The 18,566-nt window shown below is 38.0% G+C and overlaps 1 protein-coding gene across 1 annotated transcript in view; it reads left to right on the forward strand.

Moving 5' to 3' along the window:
• The first annotated feature begins 1,156 nt into the window (after positions 1-1,156).
• Positions 1,157-18,566, forward strand: part of DOCK3 (dedicator of cytokinesis 3) — a 207,870-nt gene continuing 190,460 nt past the window's right edge. Inside the window, exons 1-3 of the mRNA XM_009891301.1 lie at positions 1,157-1,239; positions 1,680-1,717; positions 11,686-11,769. Coding sequence (XP_009889603.1) covers positions 1,157-1,239; positions 1,680-1,717; positions 11,686-11,769 — 205 coding nt within the window. The remainder of the gene's footprint in view (positions 1,240-1,679; positions 1,718-11,685; positions 11,770-18,566) is intronic.

Raw genomic sequence — 18,566 nt, forward strand, 5'->3', positions numbered from 1 at the left:
TGGGAAGAGCTGGCCTGGGGCACAGAAAGACCAGCTCTGTGAGCTGATGTGCTTGGGACTGCTGTCTGCTGACCACGCAGCTCAGCATCCGCTTGGAACAGCTTGTGTTGCTGCTGTCAGTCCTACTCCCTCATCGCTCCGTCACGCGCAGGGTAATTTGCAGCTGTCCGTTCTGCCCGCTTGCTGTTCTGTTTCAGCCCTTCTGAGTGCATTGGTCTGATCAGAATTATGAACATAGTTGCTCTGCTGCGTTTTTTGGGTTTTGTTTTTTTTTTCTTCTGGTAAGTATTTGGTTATCTCTGTGGTCCAAGGGTTTTGCCCCAAGGAAGATTGCTTTTGAAGCATTGGTCTTGCAGAAACAGCTGCTGTTTTGACTCTGGGGAAGTGGAGGTAGAAAATAAGCTTCTCTAACTTTCTCCATCACAGCAAAGCCCTTAACTGCAACTTCTCGTCTTGTTGTTTTTTTCCATTCTGGAGTGACTACATTTCAGGTTGCTGACACAAAACACTATTCTTCTTTTAATAATGAAAAGTTAATTATTTCAACCCTGGCAGAGGATGCAAGAAGAGGAAAAGAGGATTTTCCCAATATTTTAGATCACGTTGATAGCATTAAATAATGTATGTTTGCTTAAGTCAAGATTAGCGGAGGTAAAAAATTCTTTAGACTCATAAAAAAAGTATCTTCAGTTATGTCAGGCAAATATTTCATTTTTTGGTGTTTTAGTAGCAAATAGTTAACCAAAAAGGTGAAAGTTCTTGCGTGTGGGTAGAAAGGTTTCTTAGCAGTCTTGTAAGCTATCTTCAGTTGTCCACAAAAAATTCTTGTATGGCAGACAGTACAGGCTAAAATACAGGGTTTTCAACTAAGACGCAGGAGCTGGTATACTGATAAATACACTTTGCGCTATTCTCCCCTTCCTCCTCCTCATAGGAAATGTGCAAACTGACTGTAAATGCCCAGGTAATTTTAACATGTTATGAACTTACTTAGCAGTTAGATGGGAGGACTAAAAGCCTTATGATCAGTGTAAAATGGGATAGGATGTAAAAGACTGAGATGATACCTGTGTTTTTCTATGTGTGAACATGAATCAGTGGTGCTCTCCTGCCGCATAGCTAGTAGCACACCGGGCTGTGTTCCTGTATAGCCAGGATGGTGGTGGAAGTCGTCATTCCCTCCTCCGGGGAATCACTCTGGGGGCTGTGTCTAGAGCACCGTATCTCACAGTATGAGTGGTGAGAGTAGGAGATGGTTAGGAGGCTGGACCACATGATGAGAGGAGGGTCTGTGAGGTCTAGGCTGGTACAACCTGTAGAAGAGAAGGATAAGAAGGGGTCTAGTGTGTGGTTAGCTAATTTTTAGGGAGTTAGAGAGGAAACAGAACCAGGTGCTTTTCCGAGTTGTGCAGTGAAAGAAGGAGCAGTGGTGACAAATTACAGTAAGGGACATTGATTTTCACAGTGCATATGGTAAAGCACTGGAGCAGGTTGCCTGGAGAGGTAATGCAATCTCCATCCTCCAGGATATTCAAAACTTGACTGGTTTCTTATTTTGTTTCCTAGTGTTCAACAGTAAAGCGTAGCCGTTTCTGGCTTATATTCGCAGTCTGGAATGCAGAAGTGCACAATGGCTCCATGCTCCTTTGTGTAGGTCAGTGTTTTTCTCCTCTTTGCAGGTTAGCTATTGGAAAGAGGGAGAAGTGTTTTGGAAACTGTAACGGCCTTCGTCTCTGTTTAAAGAGGAGAAGAAGAAACTGCTGCATTTACTTCCTGCATACAGGGCATGATGTATGGGTGAGGGACTTCTGTATGGCCAGAGTGGAAGTTGAATGAGCTGAGGGAATAGATTTACAGGAAGGACATGAGTAACTAGGATAGATGCCTGCAAAGGTAGAAGCTCAAAATCAGGTCCTTAATGTAGCTAAGGTAGTGGACAGTGCTGTGGGCTTTTAGCCTGTTCCTTAATTCTACCTCATATCACCAGGTTGTGCAAAACTGTTTTAAACAGCTCCTGATTTTTGAGCCTGATCTCTATTTTTATCTTGGAGGGTAGGGGAAGGATGCTAGCAATAATTCACTTCGCTAGTGAATGATCACCTTTCTTCTCAGGCATCTGTTTCTTTTTTTACATGAATATTTTCATAGTGATGGTATGACTCAGTAGAAAGAGGCGGTGTTGCTAGGCAGCAGTTTGAGCACTTTGCAGATGCCATGTGATGGCAGTAAGCTGCCTTGTAATAATCCATTGGTGGCAGTATTTCTGGCTGAGGTTCTGTATTGCACAAAGAAAGAAGCATCTCTGACAGGAGCAGATGCTGCCTAGCAACTGCCAGTGCTCCCGGACCAGCCTGAAATACCTTCACTTAATTGTAGTGTAATTTTGGTAATATACAAAACCTTACGTGTAACAGATTGCTTTCAATTCTCAAGTATATTTTTCTTCCTCAGGGTTTTCCATAAAAGTTCTTAAAGACCATTAATAAGGTCAAAAAATTCTTTAGCCCTCTTCTAAATCATGTCTTTTGTTTAATCCCTACTCTTCGATTGTAATGTTTGGATGGCTTTTAATCAGCTTTTGATAATCTTTTTTTGTGTGTGTGTATTACATTAGTGCCTGGCAATTCCAATCGGATTAGAGCCCTGTTCTGTGTCATGTGTACCAGTAGACTCTGCAAGAAATGCCCCTTGCTGCAAAACCCCTGTGTTGTTTTATTTGGGTGGCTGTTGCTTTTAGGGTGTAATTGGATATGTCCTCTCCTTTGTGCCTTAATTCTTTGTTGTCCATCTTGCTTAAACGGCAGAATGTTTTGGAAGTACTAGACCTGGCTTTTGTTCCCTGTTTTCTTGGTAAACATACTTGCTGAATGTGGCCTGGACTTGCAAATAAATTTACAGGTCTCAAGTTCATTTCTGGGAAATAATTGAAACCCTCACCCACAATTAATCGTTTAAATACTTGGAAGGTATACTGTGAAGGTGAAAGTATTCTTCTAGGCATTTGTAAATAAAATGAAAATGTTTTCATTTTAATTTCCTTGTGGTTCTGCTCCCTTGTCAAATATCATCAGAGTTTAACTGTGCAATCTATGAAGCTGCCAGGTTTAATCAAGCAGTTCCACAAAAATTTAATCATATTGGCCTTAATTTTGTTATAAAAATGTGAAGGGTGTTTTCCCTCATTAACTGTTTTTTTTGTCTTTTAAATTATTAAACCCACAATTTTATGTTTGCAAGAACTACTCCTTTTTGCTGGAAACAGTTTTGTAGTTCTGAGAGAGGCTCAGAGTGGAAGGTACATGGTGGTTTGGAAAGTATTAATTCTTTGCTGCCTGTAGGCATGATTGTGCAACCTAGTTGCCTCACAAAAAGGTAGAGCTAAATCTCACCTCTTAGCTGTCTCTTCCTCTGTGTGGTAACTTGTATTAATGTTGGGTTTTTTCTTGCGCAGTCATATTGCTGTGGCTTAGAGATTTTTTCCCTGTCTGCCATGTGTAAATTAGAAAGAATTAACATCTGTTATCCTTCTTAAAAAACAAATTATTCAGAAAAGACAGTTTGGAAGATTCTAAAACCATAAATACTGTGGAGTATAAGAATAGAAATTTATTGTTCACTCTTTTTATTTTCACAAAATTCCAAGAGGGCATTGGTGATGCAGGATCTGAACAATTAAAAAAACCCACTTTCTATGTGATGCATAAGTGGTGTGTGGAATTCTGGGGTGATGCAGATGTTAAATGTTGATGTGGTTCAAAAACATTTAGGTGGCTCTGTAGAAGAAAAAGGATAGAAAACACTATTAAATACACATATAAAATTAATACTAATAAAAAACTTCTTTGACAAGTTCCCAGTCCACTGATGGCTCCAGCTGGGGAAAGCTACATCCTTGCCTGTTTTATTATTCTTCCTTCACTTCCTTGTTTTAGCCTCTATTAGGGAAAAGGTACTTGATTTAGAGCCATCATTAATCTTGCCTACTACAGTGACTCTTACCTTATGTGGAGCCTTTATTATCATCTAGGTATTACAGGGAAGAAAATAAAGTTCATTTTATTCAGCTGTTAAAAACAGCTTACACTCTTTGATACTAGATGCTTTTAATAGGTGGATTCATATGAAAAAACATTTTGAGGAAAGACACATTCTTGTCATAACATTAATTTATCAGTCTGAAGTAATTACATCATTTTCTTAAAGATTAATCAATATCAGTCATTATTAAGCTCAGAGATTGACTTATATTCCATGTTAACTAGTAATAGTGATAACTGGTAGCAGTTGAATATGAAATTCTTTATAAGGACTGTGAAATTTAAGAGTTCGTTGTATGTGTTTACCCAAAGTAAACACGAACCCCAAATTCTTAGCTGCTGTGATAGAGGTTTGAGTTTAACATAGAGTTATGTATTATAAAGCATAAATTACACCGTCAGAAAACTTCAGAACTTTTGACTTTTGTAGCAGAGAACACAATTCAGTGTCTGCTCAGTGTGATTATAAATCAATAGGGTGTAGAGCCAAGTAATTTGGGTATAGAGCAACACAACTGCAGCCATGCTTCTCCAATGCTTTATCCTTGCCATCCCTTCTGAAATTAGTTTGGTTGAAGATATGCTTAGGGCATGATTACTGCATAACCTGAATAACTGCACATTGAGTGTGGTACAAAACATTTATAAAAATTAAATGGCATACTTTAACCTAAAACACTTGTCTATTTTCTGCTGATGTCATCTAAAAATATTGCAAGTTACCAGGATTTCAGTAAGACATAATCATAATAATGCGTTGAGAACTGGAAAAAAAACTGTCACAAAGGCCAAGAAGATTTGTCTTTTGAAGCCATGAGTAAACGGAGGTACGTTGAAAGTTCGCAAGATTATGATCGTTACAGTGGAAGGAGTTTAAGAACTTTTTCTTTTGTCACATTGTGCAACTAAAATGAACCAGTGAAACTAGGAAAAAAAAAAAGGCGCTCTCACAGCTGATAATATGAAATGCCATGTTTTTTCTCCCCAAAGTTAACCCATAGACTACATTAAATCTTGGCTGCACCAACATCTTGGGTTAAAGAAAAACAATGTGGTTTAGTGTTGGATGTGTTCTAGCAGCAAATTATTTCTATGTTGAAGAGAATATAAGAAATAAATGATGATTTAAAAAGACCTAACTTTATGATTAGAGAAACATGATTTAGATTTGGAAGGAGAAGGGGACAGTGTAAACATAGAAACTTCTTGAACTGATTTTGTTTCTCAGCCCTCATTTAAATAAATACTTCAAATTTTCATTGGTACATCTGGGAAGGTGGGGAGGGAAAGGGCAGGAAAAGGGCTCTGTTCCTTCGTGAAAATAAACTAATTACTTCTAATGGGCTGAACTGATATTTTGTATTGTAAATAGAACACTATGCAATGTCAAAATATTTATGAAGGCTTTACTGCAATGTGTAGACATCAGATGAAAAAATTAGAAAGTGTATGCGGAAGGTATATACCTATGCCAGTTCCATGTGCTGCAAAGTATTTCTATGTATACGCTAAGAAAAAATGATGTTTCAGGGGAAGTAGCAACTAGATGCTGCATGATCTTTATGTGGACGTACTGCACTGGACAGTACTGTGGCATTTTCCTGCTCTTATTTTGGCTTTTCCCACTGTTCATGTGAAAAATGTGACACACTTATATTACTGTTTATCATGTAGTTGACATAATCCATTTGAGAAGAAAAATGATCTGTGGAAACGTTATGACCCAGCTGAGACTGGGTGGGGAAGTTGGGACATAGGAAATTGAATTAGAAGGAATTACAAAAGGAAGATATATTTTAAATTATACGACAGCAAAAATGAAAACAGCTCTGTTCTTTAGGTAGGCAGCAAAAAGTAATAATGACACGTGAAATCTAATTTATCATTTCTTAGCTGTGAATTGTATTCTTTCTTTTTGCCATATAATAGTGTTCAGATGAGGTCACAAATTGATAGATAGCAAGGGACAGCAGAAGGTCGGGCTGTGAGTGTGAGAGAGATGGTAACAGTCCAGCCGCATACCCGTCTCACTCCATGCCCTGCCCTTGACAGTCACCAATAGCAGGTGTTCACCATAGAGCAGCACAGCAAGGTAAGCGTATGTGATGCTTTCCCAAGACTTAAGTGCTTTCTGGGTTGGGGACCTGCTGAGCCTAAGGTGGTACGCATACGTTAATTTGCCCTCTTTGCTTTTGAACTTGAGTGATTTATTTATTACTTTTTATCATCCACAGCATCTTGTGAGGAGTTTCACAGTTTATGCACTGTGTGGAAGAGTACTTTATTAAATAAAGTCCTGAGCCGTTATCTGCTGTTTTATTTGACACTGCTCTGCTTTCTGTACTGGAAGGGATGATTTGCAATTGTTCCTGTTCTCCTTCTCCATGCAACTTATCAATTATACTCTCTCCACCCTGTTCAGCGGTCAGTCTTACTGGTAGAAGAGTCCTATCTTGGTTTATAATTAATCATATAAAAGTCCTTATGCAGTCCTGGGTATCTTGTCTCACTTCCTTCTGCGTTTCCTTAGGCTGTTCTGTACTTTTAGACAAAGGATACGTTTTTGACAAAGGGGAAAGAGGAAAACTGGCACATGGGGGTTCATTGTGAATTTTATACAGTACTGTAGGTAATAGCATCATCCCTTTTTTCCCCAAAGACAGTATTTTGCTGTGATGGGGAGGGATTGGGTGAGGGGTGGTGGTGCTTGACAGTGACTGAGCATTGCGCTTATGGCAAGAACTCTGAATAACATTCCAGGGTCTCACTCAGTGTGGTAATAGCAAGGGGAGAGGCAGTAGTTTTGTATGTGAGATTAGGATTGTTCATCCCTCATGAAACAGCATGTAGATGAACTAAATGGTATGTATCTGCCAGTTCTAGTTGTGGTACTTAGGTCCATCTGCAACTGTTTATTACCCTGAATAACTTGAGTGGCTTCACAAACTTTGTCACTTTTCCAAATGATCGGCTTTTCTGGATCATTTAGAAATACTTTAAACAGAAAAGGCTCCGAAAGAGATCCTTTTACAGCTTGCTGGTCAATCTCTCTTGACTAAGAAAACTGGCTGCTACTTCTATTTCATATCTCTTTGCTAGTTATTTGTCTGTGCAAACGCCTTCCCACTTTATCACAGCCAGGCTCCGTTTCTGCAAGAGCTGTTGACAGGGGCTGTTTCAGAACAGCTTTTGTAAAACCTAATGGATTGTCTCAAGTGGATCTTCTTTGTCCATGCAGCAAGCAGCTCCTTTAGATATCTGACATATGAGGACTCAGTAAGCTATGCAAAGATGCACTGACACTTTCTTAAGATGTCATGTTTAATTGTGTACCCTTATTCTTTTGAAGCAGTTTCTCTTACTGCTGGTGGCTTACAATGTACCTGCTTATACTGTATCAGGACATGTTCCATAGGCGAGGAAACACTTCTGGATCTGTCCTCTTCTGGATGGATCTTTGGCTTTCCAAACTGTTATGCCAATTCCATCTGTTCTTATCTATTATACTCCCCAATTCCTTCATGCTCTCTGCTACAGCTTGAGAGTAACTGCCTATGGGAACTAGTTTGTGCCTTTCTCATTAATAAATTGCAGAGGGAAGGGCTTCTTTTGCTGTGACCTGATTTGATGGAGTTCAGGTACCACAGGAAGGAACCTCTGACTTGGAGGTAATTCCTGAAAGTGGTGTGTTGGTGCTTTTTTTAAAGCATTCCTCTGGCAAAATGTGGGGTTTAACTGCTGGCTGAAATTATGTTTCGTGAGGGGTTTAGTATCTGAAAATAGATGTTAAATATTTCAGCAGTCTGTCCTGGAATTTAAGAGGGATCGTTCAGATCTGTTATTGAGTGGGTAAAAACTGTTGTACGCCTATTTTGATAATTCTTTACTTCTGTATTCTGGTGATTGAGGGGATGAGTCTCGTAAGAAATGATGGAGACTTGTTGATTGGTGGACATTCTGTAGATGATCATATTCTATAAAGAATTTTTCTGTGGGAAGGACAGAAGTCTGTTATTAGAGTTCTCTCTGTAAATTATTCCATACTTCCCATGTACATTTGTGTTCATATTTTTCAAATAATACTGCTAAGAAGAATTATGTACCTAAAAGTGGCTTCCTAAACAAGATTGTGTTGCATAATGCATTTTTAGCTTAACAAAAACATCCATAACTTTGGCAGTAAACTTTGGAATCATATATCAGACCCTAAAATAGCCTCAAATTTCTGGGATTCTGCACAATCAGTAGCTATTTTTACAATTCTTTTTTATATCAGAGATGTTAAGTTGTATTCTTGTTACACAGTTTTAATGAGATCTGGTTTGGTGAATTTGGTTAGTTTATTTGGGTTCTTTAATTTTTCCTGACTTTCCTTTAGTTACATGTGGCTTAATTCAAGTTGACTAAGTCAACTACTCTTGAGATTTGATTTCTGTTATTTTGAAAATATCCATATTGCTATTCACATGCCCTATTGAGTATTAAAATTATCAAACAGAAGAGACAGAATTTATTGATTACTACAGATTTATCAATGAAGGAATTAGATTTCATACTGCTGTATTAAGAATGAGGAACATGAGGTCGATGTTTTTGTATGAGAACTTATTTTCTAATTAAGAATGATCACGTTTTATCTATAGCTGATGTGATCAGTTCATTCTCTTCTGTGATTTTTCATTTGTTGGTTTTGGTTGTGGTGTTTTGGGGTTTTTTTTTGACTAAAGTAGTCCTAAGAAAAGAGCTTTGGCTATCTTATCAATCGAATACTTTGAATTCTAAAGAGCTGATTACATATTGATGCAGATAGTCCCTATATCGGATTTTTTTGTGTGACCATTAGAATCCTTTTATAAATGGGCAGTTCGCATCCATAAACTAACAGATCTACTAGAATTACTCCTTGTAAGCCTAAATATATTAAAGACATTATTCTTGGCCATATTTTTAAAGTTTATTATATCAGCAGTTGAAAAAAACAATGTGTCTTTTCCTGGTACCTTTTCTTAGCTTTCATTCCAAGCTTACTTGTTGTTGTTACATAATAGGCAAGTATTTGATGACCGAAGAACTAGCAGTTGCATCAAATCCAGTTTCTTTCCTGGTTGCATCCTTTATTCAGTAGTTTTCATATAGTAAACAATTTTCATAGGAAGCCAGCTGTCGTTTGCTAGTTCAAAACTGTGTTAACATGTGAATGAACATAACCATTAGTTAACATCACCATTTAGTGCAGTGTTAACCTGCAGTTACGTTTTCAGACTGGCTCTTACTTGTTGGACTTAGCTGAGAAAGACCAGTCAGTCATTAATCTCCCTACAGGTCAAACTACTCTTTTGTCTACAACCACTCATACTCATGTGTCCCATGATTGTTGTCTCTGTCTCATGATAATCTTGGCATGTTCAGAGAAGTTAAAAATGGCCTGAAAATTGGATTTAATATTATCATGTATGTATTATTTTTTCAAATAATCATGTATCTAGAATTAGTCTCATAAATGAATGTAACTTGTTACTGTATTAACATTTCTTCATTTTTTCTGGTGTGTTCAATAGTAGCTTTTCACCCAGGATTTCTAAAATCCTGTGCTTTTGAGACATGCTTGATTATTTTTTTTTTTTTTTTTTTGTATTTTTGTTGGTCTGAATGCAAAAGCCATGTTATGTTAATATAGGACTGTATTTTGCAAAATAACTTAAAAATAAAAGATTGTTGTACCTTCTTGTTTTGGTAAAATTGCCTATTAGAAAAAAAGGCCCATTTTCTGTGTTTGAAGGGTGCTGCTATCTAAGATACTGGAGGGGCAAGGAGAAGCCATTAGAGATTTGATTGTGGCCTGCCAGTTAAGTGTTTGGCAATTGTCAGTGTTCTTGTACTTTGGGAGAAGCATTAAGTAGTTTTTCTTTAGTTGAAATCCATATTTATGATTTCTTCATGGGTGAAGAATGAATCCAGAATGCTGACAAGCTTAGTGTTTTTCTTGGATTATGTTGTCTGTTTTACTCCAGTCTGGAGCCAATTGTTATGTTTCTCCTGTCTCTCACGTAAACAAGAATTTAAAACCTCATTTAACCAGCAGTGACTTCTGCTGGGCCGTAAGAGCTGAGGGAACAGTTTAGGTTTGTTGATAGAATCCCTAGTTTTTTCCTTTTTGATTAAACACTGCATTGAGTCTCACTGTGGAAGAGCAAACATTTGATGCTCTTTGGTTCTCTCCAGATTTTGATTCAAATTCTTTCTCATATTACTCCCATCTGTGTGGGTGTTTGCCTGGTGTATGTGGTTTGATCTTTCTTGCCTTTTCCCATTTTGAAATCTGTGTATACAGTTGAAACCATTTTTTTTATTTTGGTGGAAGTGTTTTTCTATGCTTTTCTCATTATTTCTTGGAAATTCAAGGTTCAAGAAACATGCCTTGTGGTCGATAGTGCAGATGATAGTCTTAGTTTCCTTGGTGTTCTTGCCCTGCACTTCAGACTTTCTGGTTAAGTGGTTTAAGTTCTGCACAGAGAGGCTTTAATCATAAGGGATTCAGTGGCCTTGACGTAAAAAGATATTCATGAAACGCAGCTCCATCACATGGGAACAGCTGCTCCGTAGCTTGAGTGTCTGCATTTAAAGGGTAGTGTTCTCTTAAATTGGAAAAAGGGATGATGCCCGCTGGAGGTCACTATTTCAACTCATGGAATTCCACTTGTAATGCTCCAGTGTAGGTGACATATAGGGTATATTCTGTGTCTGAGCATGTATTTATTTAGAACAAGGTACTTGTATGATTAAATTAAATCTGTGCCTGAGTGAGTTTTTCAATGCTGGTGAACAAGCGTTACGGGACTGGGAGGGGGCAGACCATATTTACAATTCATCCTTTGTTTTGACATGCCATGTTTCAGGTAATTACCCGTGTCTATGTCCCTATTTGTATTTTGATAAATATGGTTAAAGAATATATCATTATACACTATGGCAATTTTTTTAAGTTTATTTTTAAAATTGAGGTTCATTTAATATTTTTTTTTGATTGTATTCATATTTTCTGAAACATTAAGATGGGTTCTTATTTTCCCTGGTTAATGAAAACTAAAGATACCTAAAAAAATATTTAAGATATATGTCATGTTAGTTGTTATGAAAAGTACAGATTCTCATGTATTCTTCTATATATCTACTTAAATGTAATAATGTATGGTAATATAGAATTTTTGCAGTGTATTAACTGCACAGATGGTACTTGAAATAGTTTCAACTTGGAGGAAAGTAATTCCTGCAGTTGACTTCCTATTATAGTCCTTGTGGTTAGGACTGCCTGTTCCATTGATGAATTGTGCAGTAGAGTAAGAATTGTGAGACAAGAAAATCTTTGTATACAATATGAATCAGGGGTTGGTGATTTAAGTGATTGCAAGGCTTGCTTAACTCAAAAATCATTTTAAATGCACGGCTTTTATGTTGATGCTGAGCTTAATTTCTGATAAGGGCCGAAATAAAGATATCTGATGAGGAAAAGCTGGCTGACAGGTTTTCTGGGCAGCTGTGTAATAGCTATTTTTATGTAAGGAGTGAGCTAGAGTGCTGTGCTTAGAAGAAAAATTCACACAAAGATTCAACCCTCATATGTGTCTTTCTCTTTTTCCCCACCCTCTAGTGATATGCAGCTTCCGAGGAGCTGTACCGCAAGGCTTGGTCCTGGAACTAGGTGAAACTGTGCAGATCCTAGAGAAATGTGAAGGTAAGTGTGCTGTCCAAGAGGAAACTCCATTTTCTGTATAAGAATATACAGCTATCTTAATCTAGCAGATTTTAATAAGTTGTTTGGAAATCATGATGTATCAAATCAAAGCACTTGAATAAAACCTATTCTGACCCACTTTCCGTAGGAAAGGCTGAGTGCTGTTGGCACTAATCCAGTCTGATAGGGGGTCAGTGTGTTTTAAGTTAACCATCTGTCCAGAAAATTTTGAACCCTGACCTGCTTGTTGTATTGTAATTGGGTCTTACAGTGAATTTTCATCATGTGAGGTATATAATCAGTATCTTTTTTTACCATATTTTCTCAGTTTTACTGTTATGCATTTCAATTAAGTATATCAGTGTTTATTATTTAGATACAACTGAACACATGGAAAATATTAGTTGTGAAATAGATTAGCAAATCATTTGGGAACAGTACTGGAAAAATGTAAAGAATATGGGTTTAGGGGGTATTGCTTTGCATTTGTTCTCATGTGGGTTTTTGTACCTAAAGGAGAATGCCATTGTAAATGTAACTGTAATTCTTATGTGGCTGGAGATGTCTGTGTGAATAAATTGAATGTCCTAATCCTCTGCTTTATTCACATGAATAGTATGATTGAAGTTGTTGTATTTAAAAGGAGAATGACTTTTATCCTAATGTTCAGAGTAAGCAAATGGTGTAAAGCATGTCTATTGAGAAGCAGGTTGACAAGATACAGTATGAGAACATGTTTCACTATAGTCTGAAGTGGAATAATATAACCTTAACACTGAAGTGGTAAAACAAATTCAAAACCCCAAGATCCGCAAATTTGTAGGTTTGGGTTTTTATTTGTTCAGTTTACAGTAGTTTTCATCTCCAGTGTTAATGCTGCTACACAAACCTTCTGCATGCTTATCAGAAGATAGCTTTTCTTCTCTCATGCTTTGAACTGTCTTTTGCTCTTGAAGCTTTTTTCTTGTACTCAGGTGTTTTGTTTGTTTACCTGCTGACTTAATGCTTAATGGAAAAGTGACCTCATACATGCTATTTTTCTGGGAAAGCAGTAGCTTCTTCACCGACACCTGTAAAAAATTTTGTTGAATGAGAGTTTTGCAACGCAGTGGTGATGTTTAATCCATGAAGCAGCATGCTGTAAACAATACATGTACTATTATACTTGCAAATGATATTTTTTTTTAAAAAAAATCACATGTGGTATAATGGGCTAAGCTTTACTCAAGCGCTGAGTGTTAATTGTAGTTATTCTACCAGGTCTTGTGGATTAGTACATGGTGCGAGCTCAGGAAAAATTTATTACTTTGCATAGGATTGTGTAAGGGGAAACAGTGTGTATTGCTGAAAGCAGTCATGATTTTTTTCAAACTGTTTCTGATAATCAAGGAAACTTTCAAAACTCTGGGAAATAAAGGCACTGTCTCAAAGGAGGAGGTTGCTCATAGAAAAGCAAAAGGATAATCCAATGTCTCTTTACAGTGTTATAATAATTAGGTTCTGTATATTTCCTTTGCCAGTAGTTTTGAGAATGATTGCTCAAAGGCAATTCATGCCAGTCTCTAAATTGCTGAGAAAGGAAGTCCTCGGACAAAGTGTTTTCCTGGGTAGAAGGAGGTGTTCGTACAGAGGTTTTTTTGGTTTTGTTTTTTAAGCCCTCTATCCTGTCATTTTGGTTGAGGTGCCTTTACCACAGACTTTACGTACATAAAAGGATATATTAATTATGATGGTAATCTCTAGAACTCCACAATATGAAACTCATCTAAATATTCAGATGGTCTGTGCTGCAGCTCTTGCATGTGTGAATTATGCAAAAAAGCAGACTAAATGTGCAAAGTAGGTTCTTAAAAGAAAGAAAAAATAGTAGTAGTTGTTTAAGCATTCTTGCCTAAGTGGTTGTTTAACAGGGTCCTTGTTTTGCCTTGCAAATTTAGAATGAAACATATCTCGTCTTCTACTTCTGCATTATTTGCTGGGGATTCTTTTGTCCAGACAAACTGGATAAATTAATGTTAACCCATACAAATAAGGGTCACTACTGTGGGAGTCAGTAGAAGATCAATTGCTATTTCAGCTTCACCTCTTAGAATAGTTTGTGCCTAATTCTCTACAGTGGGGACTTTGCTGTCTGGGTTAAAAGGATTCACATACATGCATATCTTCCAGTGATGTGAAGAATGATTTCAGAGACTCACTGAAGAATTCAAGGCTGACAAAGATTCAAATACTAGCTATATATCTGGATATGCTTATTTTTAATCATAATGACTTATTCAATAACTGTATTATTATTACAAAAGAGCAAGTGCTGTTTTGTAGTGACTGCTGTAAATAGCAGTTGCTGTGTTTAGAGCAGTTGAGTGAAAGAGTGAGAATTTTCTTTATCAACTTCTGAGGTACCTCTGCAGCTAAGTTTTAGATGTATTTGCAGAGGAAAGGAACATATGCATATACACATACGTATTTGTCTCTTTAAGGCTAATAAATATGAAAACCAATTGATAACAGATTTTTAAAAAATCTTTTTGTTGTGGTTGTCTATGCGTATTTTAAATAAAATGCAATGAAATAGTTGTCTTCATTACTGTGAATCTTGTTCATGTGCTTGAAATTGAAACTTTTGAATTTCAATTGTGTGCCTGTCACTCTGCTTTCATACCAGACCACAAACATCTAAATCACTGTTTTCTAACCCTGTCTAAATCTGACAAATGCCTCGCACTGCTTCCCTGCCCCCAACACCCCCAATAATTCCATATGACAGGGTTCAAACCCACAGACTTAGCGTCTGCCTTTCCTCTGAAGCTACCAAAAGCTGCATCTGTGTTTTCACCAAACATGCTATCTCTAAAGCACGTGACACTACTAAGTTGGTTTTATAGTTACTGTTCCCCTCTCTGAGTCCTTCTACCTATGATCTTGCCACTGAGAGGGGGCTGAAACAGTAAGTGGTGGTCTCTGCTTAATGGGCCATGCATTGAGGAGGTGAAAGGGTATGGCAATAGTATGCCACCGATAAACGCTGAGTTTTCTCTTGTTAAGTGACAAAGCATGACCATACTCGTTGTTTGAAATACATGTGGACCACGTGTTCTAAAGAGCACCCTGTTTTTCAAGTCATATGGCTCCCTGCCACTGGTGTTCAGAGTAAGTTTAAAATGTCTGGTTTGTCCTTTTTTTTTTTTTTTTTTTTTGTGAGGGATCAGTTTTCTTTAGATTAAAAATGCTACAACTTCAGTGACTTTATTACCTTGAGACTTTCATATATTCACTGAAGAAAAGAAACACTAGCTGACGCCTGAAGCACCAATTAAAATAATATTATCTTACCCATACAAATTCTGGTATCCACACAAGTAGTTACATGATTTTAATTTGTGTGTATGTTAATAATAGTGTTCCTATGCCGTGCATGTAATATATTTAAAGTTTTCCTCTGTTATTCCAGCAGTGACAGCATGGTTGAATGAAGGCTTTCCAGTATTTGGGACACTTAAGTAGCAATTAGGGTTTCTTCTTAAATTCTTGAAGAATTCAGTGTGCTCGAGAAGTGATCTCTGCTATGCTTCCAAGTTGTACCATACAACTGAGTGAGTGAGGAATCACACTTCAGACTGTCGTTGCTGTAGGAGCAGTGTAGGTTTCCTTCCACCTGGAGGCGGGAGCTGTCCTGTGGCTGGCTGGACCAAACTGACTCACTCCCAGTAATTCGCGTTTACCCTGAGAAGGGTGTCTTCAGTGAGATACTGCTTTTCCTCTTTGCATTTTTTCCCTTTTCATCACTTTTCCTCTTTGCCTTTCGTGGAGTGTGGCAGTGGAACTGAAATCTCTTGGACCCACACAGCTGCTGCGGAAGATCTTGCCTGGCTGTTCAGACTGGTCTTTCGGAGCACAGGAATGGCTCCAGTGGCACTCTTGATGGCCCTCTACTTGACTAACACCAAGATAAAACGCCTTCTGTCTCTTCAGCTTTTGTTGTGGCATCTCTGACTGCATCATTAGCATATACCTGTGGTTCTGCTGGCATGAGGCTGCTCCCTGACGTGGTGTTGGCAGGCTGGGTTGGGTATTCATCTGCTGCTCGTCCTGTCCTGGCACTGCTCAGAGCATCAAGCTCAGAACAGAGTGGTCTTGGCATTGAGTGGTTTCGGCATCGGGAGGCTTTTGCTAAGCACTGTTACCATGCCTCTTCTGGGTCACTTTGAGTAGCTTTAGCTCTGTGCAGCAGCTTCTATGCAGATTAAAAGGTAAAAACAATTGTTTATTGGCTAGTATATGCAGAAGATAGCTTTCCTTCAGATTTGAGGGTTGCTCACAATACTGCATGCAAAGTATACTTATTTTTGTAGGACGAAGAAGATCCTAGTTCTTGTAGCAGATTCTACTAGCAGTGCTTTCTTTAAGAACGAACTTTAGCTTTAGGACTTGCCGTAAATACTTACGTAATTTATTTTCATAGTTCTGTTTGCCAAGAAGTTATATGTGGAGTTTGTTTTTTTGAGCTTTATTTTTCTGAAAAATAAATCAATACCTTTCAATTAGGACTCTTTGTTTTTCTGCTAATGAGTGCTCAAAAGGGACAAGCTTTTTCCATGTGACAGACCTCTTGTTGATGAAGTGGAAATCTGAAAACGGTTACAAGGTGGCTTTCAGAAAGAATATCCTGTTTTGTTCAAGGCACTGTCATGTAAAGATCAAAAAACACTGGTAGCTCTTCTAATCGCTCAGATTAAGAGATTGAGACGTGCAGGCCTGCCGCAGAGCTGCTTTTGCAAATTAACTAGGATTGCACTATTGCTGAGACTTCTGAGTGCGATACAACTTTGGAAGGGCTGTTTTTTGGACTTTATCTAGCAGGTTTCTATAATATGGCTTCAAGTTTCCCGCACAGTGTATTTCCATATGTACAGGCAGTTGTAGGTGAATGTTATTTACCTAAGCATTTTTTTTGGCATGTGGTATTGGTATATACATTCACAATCCATTTTTCTGTCCTGCCACTTCCGAGGCCTTGTTGAACTCTAGGGTTCAGAGGAGCTAAGCAGAAAACCTGATACTTCTTACAGTTGAAAAAGACCTAGAAACAAAGGGAAGTACAGGGACACATTCTTGCATATACTGCTGAATAATTTAGCTTTTATTATTGGTCTGCAAGTAACCTACAGTGTGAATATATATGTATAGGCAAAGCATTTTGAAGAAAAAGTTATGAGTGAGTGGTGGTCTTGATGTGCAGGGGGAGCAGGCATAATATGGGGAACTTTTCCTTTCATTTTTCTCCAGTTTTATTACCTGGAAGCAATTCTTCTTGCAGCTCTTTCAGGGATTATTTGCAGTGTTGGGTATACAGAGGACAAAGCTATTGATCAGCCTACTCTTAGCTTTTCTTAGCTTGTATCAAATATCAGTAGATGGTAGAGAAAAAAGCTGTAAAGGATTGTGGGTTTTGTGGGTTTTATGTTTCACCTTAGAAATGCAATGTTTAGACTCCATGGTAGGCTTAGCTGGCATGGACCACTCTGCAGCGTGGCTGTGTTTCAGGTACGCTGCTCGGTTTATCTTCTGCACTGAGCAGTAGAGTCCATGTAAAAGCAAAGTTGGAATCGGGCTTCAAGATACAGTAACTTGCCTAGATCACACTGGAATGGATAAGATTCATACAATTTTCTTCTACAGTAGTTGGATTAAACCTTTGTCTTGTACATACTGGGAGTGTAAAGCATGAGGTGTACAAAATTAGTTAGAATAGGAAGGTGTATGTCATTCCTGCAGTTTCTGTTTTACTGAAGCATTATGTCTATCATACTATGTTTGTTTGTTTTAAAGAAACGGATAGAGCTTTACACCTCCATTCATCAAAATTTAATGTGTACGTGGTTTGTCATGACACTTACCCAGAAATACATACTGACGCCATGTTAAGATGCAATCCAAATGGCTGCATTCATCCCCAGCTTCTCACAAATGTTCAGACATAACAGTGCTTTCTTCAGTTGTTATTGTGCTATGGTGTAAGGAGTAGGCTCATCCTATGCCTATCTTCCCGTGTGATCAAAGGAAAAAAGAAAAAAAAGTTTGCTTGCAGTGTCATCTGTATCATTGAAGGTATTTTTGCCCCTTATAGGATGTCTTCGTTGTTTTATCTACTTTATTTTGACTATGATATAATACTTGAAATTCATCAGACTTGTTTGGGGTATATTTAGTCGTCTTCTTCCTATCCTGAGTAGCACATTGCTTATAATGGCGCTTCTAATAGACTAATTTTTGGCTTTCGTATAGCAAATGATGTTATGGTATGGAATATTTCTCTGGCTGATTCAGGTCAGCTGTCCTAGGGGTGTCCCCTCCCAACTTCTTGCCTACCCCTAGCCTACTCGCTTGGGGTGGCACGTAAGGAAAAATAGAAAGCCTTGATGTTGTACCAGCACTGTTCAGCAGTAGCCAAAATGTTGGTGTCTCATCAACAGTGTTTTAGCCACAAATCCAAACCACAGCATCAGACAGGCTGCTGTGGAGAAAGTTAACTCCATCCCAGCCAGACCTGCTATGGTGATTTATTTTTTGGAAAAGCAGTTAAGAGTTATTTGTCTTCCTTTCCCAAGGTCATCCACTAGGTCAAGCAGTTAGAGAATGTTCTTGGCTGTCAGAAAAGGAAATGAGGGGAGGCCTTGTATGCATGAAGCACAGTCTTTCTGTAGAGGTTTGTAGGTATTCTAGCTCCAGTCTTACGCCTTAACTGCATCTGTCCTCAAATTCTTATTAGTTACTGATAATTACTAGACAGTTAATCT

The sequence above is a fragment of the Charadrius vociferus genome, unplaced genomic scaffold (genome assembly GCF_000708025.1).
Source record: "Charadrius vociferus isolate BGI_N301 unplaced genomic scaffold, ASM70802v2 scaffold758, whole genome shotgun sequence".
NCBI lineage: Eukaryota > Metazoa > Chordata > Aves > Charadriiformes > Charadriidae > Charadrius > Charadrius vociferus.